Source organism: Solanum dulcamara, chromosome 6 (assembly GCF_947179165.1).
Source record: "Solanum dulcamara chromosome 6, daSolDulc1.2, whole genome shotgun sequence".
In the NCBI taxonomy this organism is placed as follows: domain Eukaryota; kingdom Viridiplantae; phylum Streptophyta; class Magnoliopsida; order Solanales; family Solanaceae; genus Solanum; species Solanum dulcamara.
This window is the reverse complement of record NC_077242.1, coordinates 35401055-35411196: the sequence shown is the minus strand read 5'-3', so window position 1 is coordinate 35411196 and position 10142 is coordinate 35401055. Positions and strand designations below refer to the sequence as shown.

General features: G+C 35.6%; 1 protein-coding gene across 1 annotated transcript; it reads left to right on the top strand.

Moving 5' to 3' along the window:
* The first annotated feature begins 8789 nt into the window (after positions 1-8789).
* LOC129892824 (uncharacterized) lies at positions 8790-9803 on the top strand. The gene is made up of 2 exons (XM_055968366.1): positions 8790-8989; positions 9149-9803. Exons 1-2 carry the CDS (start codon positions 8790-8792, stop codon positions 9801-9803), a joined length of 855 nt encoding a protein of 284 aa, XP_055824341.1.
* Positions 9804-10142: the final 339 nt, after the last annotated feature.

The window sequence follows — 10142 nt, the reverse complement described above, 5'->3', positions numbered from 1 at the left end:
ATTATTATTATTATTATTATTATTACTATTACTATTACTACTATTACTACTATTATTACTATTATTACTATTATTACTATTATTATTATTACTACTACTACTACTATTATTACTTATTATTATTATTATTGAGACATAAATTTCCTTTTGAACTTGTTCCGAAAAATCAGTTGTACGCTTAAACTATCACGACGATCTATTAAAAATATTTACTATTTAAAAGTAAATTTAGTACCACCCTGAGACGTATAACACCACTCTCACAGTATATAGTGTATTACACTCGTTGCCACATCAGGGCTACGTCAGTGCCATGACAGAAATTATAATTTTTATTATTTTTTTTGTTAATTAACTTTTCTTCTGTTAACTATATTTTACACTAATAAATTTTTAATTAATTATTAAAATTCTCTAATAATTATATCCTCTTCATCACTAAATCTCACCCACTCCATCTCTTATCTCACCGGAAAAATCATGTCCACGCTACTTCACTATCGATTCTTTCTTCTTCTTCTTCTTCTTCTTCTTCTTCTTCTTCTTCTTCTTCTTCTTCTTCTTCTTCTTCTTCTTCTTCTTCTTCTTCTTCTTCTTCTTCTTCTTCTTCTTCTTCTTCTTCTTCTTCTTCTTCTTCTTCTTCTTCTTCTTCTTCTTCTTCTTCTTCTTCTTCTTCTTCTTCTTCTTCTTCTTCTTCTTCTTCTTCTTCTTCTTCTTCTTCTTCTTCTTCTTCTTCTTCTTCTTCTTCTTCTTCTTCTTCTTCTTCTTCTTCTTCTTCTTCTTCTTCTTCTTCTTCTTCTTCTTCTTCTTCTTCTTCTTCTTCTTCTTCTTCTTCTTCTTCTTCTTCTTCTTCTTCTTCTTCTTCTTCTTCTTCTTCTTCTTCTTCTTCTTCTTCTTCTTCTTCTTCTTCTTCTTCTTCTTCTTCTTCTTCTTCTTAAATGAAGAAAAGCAAAGTTTTTATTGAGTTTGAATACGTGTTTTTATGTTCCAAAAATACTTGAAGATTCACCGACGACGGCGATGTCGGTGGTGGCCAGAGGGAGGTTTTCCAATGTTTTTTTGTTGTCTCACACTTTGAGGTTGTGGTGAAAATAAATAATTGTGATAAAAATAAAGAGTGAAGAAGATGAGGATAGTGGCTGGGTGTGAAGAAGAAGAAAATGGTGGGTGTGAAGAACTCTACAGAACGATAGCCTAGTCATATGACGAGACAGGGCCCCGTCGTACCCTTAACCAACATGTACAAATGTACAACAGAAAAGTTAGTACCAAAATAGGGCTCCGGACAAAGGAGCATTGCCAACATACAGGGTGGATGTCCTAAGCAAGCGGATTAGCAAACCGAGCGTCTGTACCTGCGGGCATGTAACGCAGCCCCCGAAGAAAGAGGGTCAGTACGGACAATGTACCGAGTAAGTAAAACATGAAATATAATAGGTAAAGCCATTACCAGAATAGAAGGTGCAAAAATGAGCAAAATATCCAGAATATCAAAATGCTTTTCATAACCACAGATAATGTATGCAGAAAAACATATGCCATAGCTGGCCCCATTATGGGACTCGGTAAACAAATCATGGTCGCCACCCCATCACTGATGTCATAGTACATCATAACTTCAGAGTAGGAAATATCTCCGTAACAAATTATATCACATCAGATGGTCATATCAGATCATATCATATGTGTACATGTCACATCATAACTCCACAAATCAAACCCATGTACAGGGCGTACCTTCCCCCTCATGTCGGGGCATGGTGAATGATGCAGATAAGTACGCACGATAACAAAACCTGGCTCGGGCTCGGTGAAGGAAGCATTGAGGCATCCACGAGTGGAGTAGTGAGAAACTAAATGCACTTTAAATCATTTTTGAGACGCGATGGAGTTAACAAAATGAACTATTATTCAAAAATCAAGACAAGAGTCGTATCAAGTAACTTTTGAATATAACTATAAGTTATATCCAAATAGAACTTTTGAAATCATATACACGTATCTAGGCACGATAAAATATCCTTTGGAAAATCACGAAGTTGGCCATCCTAGCTGCTCTATGAATAGGAACTTGCTTGGAATCATATAAAAGTCATATATTTGTTTTATAAAAACCATGCCAAAAAGGAAGATTAGATTTATATACTTATGTCAAAACATGCCAAGAGAAAGAACGGTTAGCTTTACATATTTAAGCTAAAGACATGCCAAAAGAAGGAACGGTTAGCTTTACATACCTCTTACGGATTACTCCTAATACATTCGTCTCGTCGTCTCTTGAACCTATTTAACATGAAAGTAATACTATGGTTAATGACCTTTCACTTTCCAATTCCAACTCTACAACCAAGTCTCTATATCATAGGCTTTGGCCATGTCCAGTTTGATAACAACATTGCCTCCCATATTAGGCTTCTTGATCTGGTGTATGATCTCTTGGGCTAGCATGATATTTTTAAAAATGCTCCTGCCTTTGACAAAGACAAATTGGTTAAGGGAAATGAGGTTAGGTAGAATAGGTGCCAGTCTAAGGGAAATGAGTTTGGAAATGATTTTGTTGGTGAAGTTGCTAAGGCTAATTGGTCTATACTCTGATAGTTTATTAGGATGGTTTACTTTTGGGAGTAGAACCAAACAAGAGTAGGTGAAATATTTGGGCATAGCTTGGCCACAGAAGAAAGATAGGATCACTTTAAGAAGGTCCTCTTTTATGATGTCCCAACATGCTTAGAAGAACTTGTCATTCATTCCATCAGGTCCAGCAGCTGAGTTGGGATTCATTGAAAAAACCCCAGTTTTCAGCTCCTCCAGTATAGGGATAGCTTTCAGGTTTTATTGTTTTCATCAGTGACCATCCTGGGGATACATTGGAGAGTATGCTCCTGAATCTGTATTTCCTCACTAGTGAAAATGCTTTGGAAATGTTCACAGGCAGGTTTGGCTATATTTTCTTCACCTTGTACCCAATTATCATCCTTATTCTAGATCTTATGGATATATAGTTTCCTCCTCCATTTAGCCCGAGTGCCAATATTTCATTTGTTACTCCATTCCTCACTAATAGGTTTGATGTGTTACTCGAAATGTTATTAGAAATCTATTTGGTGTCTACCCCCGTTGGTGAATTGATTGTTACTAGGAAGGTCTATAAGGTTTATCCCGTGTCTATCTTGCACAAAATTGTTCCTTGTGATCTCATTGAGTTTGACATGGTAGATTTTTATGTTATTCTTGGGATGGATTGGTTTCACGCGTCTTATGTTTCTATAGTTGTTAGAACTCTAGAGTCAACTTTTAATTTCAAAGTGAGTCTATCCTTGAATGGAAGGGTCATGATTTGGTAGTTAAGGGCAGATTCATTTCCTATCTCTAAGTACTTTCATGCTTTAATAAGAGGAAGTTGGTGCATTGGCTAAGCATTCTCCTTTGTGAGTTTTCCCACACTTCTTGCAAGTGGGGAAAGCTTGAGCATCTACATTTTCCCTTGGAACAATCAGATTAGCACCCTTATCCTTGTTGAACCTTGGAGGAGGAGTATTTGTGGGACCTTGCCCCACAAATTATTGTTTACTATGGACCTTTCTACTACCACCATAACGTCATTTCCTTATCCATTTTCCTCGACTAGTTCCTTACTAGTTCCTAAGTTACCAAAAATCGGGCAGCATCTCCTCTATAACTTCAACATCCTCGAGATTTCAACTCGGCCACCATGTCAACAACCATATCAACAACAACAACCAGCAGCATATATACAAGTAAATCACTTCAACATTACTCAATACAACTCCAAACCACTAGCTCAAAACTACGATATCAAAATAGAGTTTTTAACCTTTATTTCACAAAATCTTTAACCATACCAAACGAAGGGTCGTGTGGATGCAACCAGAAGCACCCACACACTTTTTAAAACATTTTAAATCCCTGAATCAATCAACCCAACCAGCTTCACCCGAAGCACCACAACGACAACCCACTACTCGACTTCGATTTAGCTTTAACGACTTCAATTTAGTTTGTTTCTGATGTCAAGCATCCTTATGCAACTTTTTCACTTACAATATTATTTAAGACATTTAATATACCTCATAACAACATCATAAACTCCAGTTCGAAAGAGAAACTTTACCTTATTCGAAACTCGCCAAAACTTATCGGAACTCACCTCGGAATTTCCTTTAGCGCGTCTACAACTTTGTGGCTGTTTACTAAAGTTTTGGTGCTGCTTCAAACCATAAATTTACATTAAAAATACCTTCCTAACATCATGGTATACCCTAGATAATTAACGCACAGAACACAATCGGAGAACTTACCTTTTTCTTCTCCAAATTTGTGGCCTTCTCTCTCTACCTCTCTAGTTTCTTCTCTTTCTTTCTCTCTTATTCTTGATTTTTCTAGAAATGTATGGAACTTTGATAAGTCTTAAGACACATATATAGAGGCCACCTAGGGGGTGACATGTTTCAACCCCTAAGTGGTGACACATGTCAAGCTCCTATTGGTCCAACACACCCCTTTTCTCCAATCACGGGCTGCCACGTGACATGTGGGGTCCCACCCCCTTTTGATCCAGTTGCTGCCACGTGGCACAACCAGCTGCTGCCATGTGGTACTCTCCCATGCTGCCACGTGTCACTTTCTTTTCCCCCTCGTGGGTTTGTAATCTCATCTTTTTTTACAAACCTATGTAACCCTTTCTACGTAAGCTTGGTATGTACTCAAGTAGTTTAAGTATGAGAAATGTCCCAAGTAATAACTTTCACAAGTAAGTCGAGTTCTACGACTTACTACTTGACCTCCAACTCCTTTTTTTTTTCCTTTGTTCTTCTCCTTTCTCAATTTCTCTTGGAGGTTCTAGAGGTTTATGACTAAGTGCCCCTTTTTATTCATTCATCACATGGATGAATGACTTGGGCTTGGGTCTTTTGTTTGGGCCTCTCTTATTTTCTTTTTTTTATTCTTCCAAGCCCAATCACTTAGTCCATAGGTTTTCATGAAACTAAGTTTTTTTTTGAAATTCCAATTTTTCCCTTGGCCTTTTCCAATATTTCCACATCCAAAATTTTCATAACCAACTTATGTATCAAACAAGATCAAAACATAGCATTATTCTTAACTTGTTACAATTATCCCAAAAAGTCCAAATGTGCAAAATACGGGTTATAACATAAATACTTTCCCGTTTTGGGGGTATAGTAATCTTTTCTATCGCGACCCAAATCTTCGAGTCATGATGACGCTTACTATAACCCACCAGTAGGCAAGTGTCATGACCAAACCCATCGAGCCGTGCGAACACCCACTCTACAACCTAAGTAGGAGAAACCTTAAACCTTCTATGAAATACCTTGCGGAAGTTATAGCAAACTTAAGAATTTAAAGCCAAAAATGTTGATTTAAATTTGTATTAAGACAGTTCATACACATAATACTTAACCACTAAGGATACTAGTCTACAACAGGTACAAGAGCTTTTAAGAGTACAAGGTATAAATAAAATAAATGACACAACTCCCACCAATAAGGAAGAAGTAATAAAAGCTGTTGGAGAATCATCTTTGTGTGTACCTAAGAGACATCACTGATCCTGCAACCAGACTATGCCAAGAGACATAACAAAAGTAGCATCAATACAAATAACGTGTACTGGTAGGCATCATCGATCAACCCAATACCCACCGCATAATATATGAACAGAAAAATAAGAGAGATCATAGCAACTAAACTTCATAAGCCTGCCCACCCAACATTCTAGAAAATTTCTTACCCTCACTCTTATAGTCATCACCACCATCCTAAACACGGGTTCACTGCCAACTCTAACAATTTCCAGCTAACATGTAATGCTCCTAATTATTTAAGCTAATTTTTACATTAAATTGGATATTTCTTGATGATATGATTAACTACTACTTACTCAAATTTTATTGCATGACAAAAAAAACTTTATTTCATTAAATCGTGACAGTATTATGACGGATTATCTTAGGGTAGTTTAGTAAATGTCCATGACATTTTATATATATAATTATCCTTCTAATAATGGTAATCAAGGTGGGATTGATTGTTTTAAAAAAATGACAAAGTTGGATAGCCACTAAACTTTTCAGCAATATTGAGTGATGGATATCACTTCTATATTATATCATAATGAAGCTCCACTAAGAGGTTCACTTATTTTAGACTAAAGGATGTTTATAGGTCATTGACAATGAGTTATTTCACAAAATTTTGAAGAACAACCTACTCCTTTTAGCTGGAACTCAAGATACACTGTATATCTTGGTAAGTGTTTAAATCTGTTTTTGGGACTGTGTAGCCAGTAGTAATTCTTGAATATCTCATTATGTAGACATTTGAATTTAGAAAATAAATATGTTTTCGAAATTTAACTTACGTATCTACAACTCTTATGTTTGTGGTAGAACCTAGATCTACTGTTATTAAGTCGAAAAAAGATGATGAAACATAAGACAAGTGTTGTCCAGATTCTTGATTTAAAAATCCCTCATGTATAACGGTTAGTGTTTTGATGACATCTTTTTGTACAAAATGAGTGTTGTGGTGATTTCTTTTGGATTACAACTTAATACATGATCTCATGAAGGAAATAAAATTCAGTTTGTCGATTTCGTTTTCAAAATTTAGATACAACCGGACAAGTTCTGTCCAGATTCTTGAGTTAGACATCCCTCATGTATAACTGCTAGTGTTTTGGTGATATATTTTTATAAAAAATGAGTTTTGCGTTGATTTCTTTTGTATTGAAAACTTAAGACATAGATCTAAAAGTTTTATGAAGGACATAAGGTCCAGGTATGCCATATTCATTTTAAATTTTAGTTACAATCTGAGGTACTTGGCTTGCCGAAGTTACTATTTTGGTAACATAATTCGGTTAAAAATATTTTAGGCTTACTTTTACTGATAAATCTTATTTTATGTCAATATTATGGATATTCTAAAAATTAAATAGGATATTTAATGGTATTTTCAAGGTTGTTTATATCGTGTAAAAGTTGAGGAACTTGCGACATTGGTTGGTGTATGGTTTGAACTCTTGAAGTCGTGTTGGATTATTGTATGGTAGAAGGCTGAGGTTTGTGTATAAACTCTCGTTACCTCCTAGTATATTTGAAAGCCTATCTTGGTATATTTGTTATTTCTTAAAATTTGTATTGTCATGTTGGTATATTTGGAAATTTGTAAGACACTTGTTTAACTCGCCCACTTATACGGATTGCTCGGTCACTTGACATTCTTGTGGACTTTGTCCTTCTTATGGATGTGACTTTGTCACTATTTGCATGTCTCTCATTTCATACCCTTTTCCATCTTGATTATGAATTTTTAGTTCATCTTAAGTATGGAAGTTGTCCATTTTAAGTAAGCCATTTTTAATATGGTTCTTGGTTCTCTTGATTATTGGGTCTTTACCCTTCTTGATATAGGGCTTCGGTCCTTCTTGATACTTAATCATGTTTGGTGTGACGGCATGACGTACATATAGGATGAAACTTGGTGCTAAATCTTGTAAATGTGCTTTTATGAATTATTGACACTTAAACCTTAGCATACAGAACTTGATACTCGTGATATATTTGTTGGCTTGATTTATTTATTATGTGTACATTTGTATTTCTCATGACTTGAGAAAATAAATGAGAGAACCTAAAGGCTTCAAACTTGTAATTTTGCACCACTAATCTTTATGCTTAACGATAGTTGTTTCTATCGTAGGAAATGTCCGAGAAGATACTTGAGGTTGGCCATTGGAGATAAAGTTTTGGGAGGTTTAAGGAAGATCACATTTGCATATAGGCATCTATATTTTGTAGTATTTTGGGACATGTATATGATCTATGGGTGCTTGTGTATATGTATTTATGTATTTATTTGTGAGGGTTGATCCATTCATGACACTATGAGTTGTAACTTAAAGTTGGTTGCTTGTTTTGTTATTTTGTTCATGTAAATTTCCAAGTATTATGATGTACTAAATTTACCTTTGGAGTTGAAATGTTTGGATGAAGCATGAATTAGTTAACCTTGGGTACTTATAAATTGGTAATAGTTTATAGCATGAATTGTACTGATAAGGAATAATACATGGATGTCTCGTAAGTTAGTTTCTTAAATTATTTTGAAAAGTCGTCACATTCTAAATTGAAACTTTTATTTGATTTAATTGAGATCAAAGAATTTTAAACTGGATAAAAAGTTATACCTTTAACTATTTTTAAATGGATCAAATTTCACTACTAGATTATATAAATATGCCTTACGGGAAGTTTTTTTTTTAAATATCATGAGTTTTATATACATTTTTTTAAGTAGTAGCATCCTCCATGTAGGGTCTCTACAAGTATTGGTATCAGATCCTAGATTTATGGTTCTTAGGATTTTGTTGTGATTTGGTTACACACTTGTTTTTTTTGGAAGGTTTGGGCTATAGTATTTGATCACTATAGGGTAAATAGTATATTTAATGCATATAAGTCGCACATGCATCATATCCATGTCCCTAATGGAATGTGATCTTCACTTTTGAAGGAGTTAAGTTATGTCCTCTTCTTCTCGTAGACCTATGAAAGCTGCTCATAAAGATACATGTGACTTTTATTCCCAACCTCATATACTAGAAGGGGTTGACGAATAGTTCCCGGGTCAATATATTCCCCATACTAGTGGGTATGGTGTGGGAAATCAACAAGGAGTAAGAGCTGGTCCACATTCTCATATGAGCCTTGGTACTCAAGTTATGAATCCTCCTTTTTCAACAGATGGCAGAATTCTTTCACCATATGGCTAAAACGATTTATGATCCTAATGGGTTAAACTTTGAAAATATGAGGAAAATGGGTGGAGTTGAGTTTGAAGAGACGGTTGATCCCACTAATGCTGAACAATGGCTTGAGCGCATAGAGAGGGTGTTTGAGCTGTTGGAGTGTTCAGATGTTGCCAAATTCAAGCATGCCATCTCGTTATTATAGAAGGATGCTTATGACTGGTGGGTGAGTATGCCAAATGCAAACTCAAAACCTCCGGTTCTTACTTGGGACAATTTTGTTAAAGAATTTTATATGAAGTATGTCCTGCCTTTTTATTGTGATGTTAAGAAAAAAGAGCTTTTGAATCTAAGGCAACAAGGCATGTCTATCGCTGAGTATCAACAAAAGTTTCTTAGACTCTCTCATTATGCTGAAGGCGTTATTAACGAGGAAAAAGATAAATACAGGAGGTTTGAAGATGGCCTAAATGATTTCATCAGAAAAAATGTAGCAATCTTGCAATATGAGAACTTTTGTAAATTAGTTTCTATTGCTTTTACTTGGGAAAGACTTGATAAGGAAGAAGCTAGTAGACATGAGAATAGATTCCAGAAGTCTAGGTCAAATTTTGGAGGTCCATCTAAAAAGGGAAGGTTTGATGATTCTAAGGCTAGTAGTGTCAACAAGTTAGATCAACAGAAGCAAAGAAGACTAGATTTTTCTACAGATTGTACTCTGAGTTATAGCCAAGGCAAGACTCGTGTTCCCACTTGTGCAGAATGTGGAAAGAATCATTATGGTGCTTGCAGGAGAGCTTCTAGTGCATGTTTTAATTGTGGCAACTTTGATCATAAAGTGAAGGACTATTCTAATCCTAAAAATGTTCCTCCCTTGTACACTGAGGGCTCAGTTCAGAAGTCTTCTAATAATCCTCCTCAAACCAATAAAGGTGCAAGGCCTAAAAATAACCAAGCAGCGGGGGCAAGTGAAGCAAATCAAGCTAGCAGGTCCAGAGCTACTGCATGAGCTTATGCTATGAGGCAGAGAGATGATCAAGAGGGATAGGACGTGAAAAGAACTTTATGTTAAACTTTCAAAGTGTGAATTTTGGCCTAATGAAGTGACTTTTCTAGGACATGTTGTGTCAGCCGAAGGTGTGAAGGTGGATTCTAGTAAAATTGAAGCAATTGTTGAATGAAAAACTTCCAAAAGTCCTATTGAGGTAAGAAGTTTCTTGGGTTTACCAGCATACTATAGAATGTTTGTGAAAGGCTTCTCCATTATAGCCTCTCCTTTAACGAGACTTTTGAAGAAGGAAGTAAAGTTTACTTGGGATGACAAGTGCCAAAAGAGCTTTGAAATGCT

Excerpts from the sequence above, each read along its gene's own strand:
- LOC129892824 (XM_055968366.1), top strand. The coding sequence starts at position 8,790 with ATGGCAGAATTCTTTCACCATATGGCTAAAACGATTTATGATCCTAAT. Across the intron at positions 8,990-9,148 it reads AAATTCAAGCATGCCATCTC|GCAACAAGGCATGTCTATCG; the intron begins GTTATTATAGAA and ends TTTGAATCTAAG.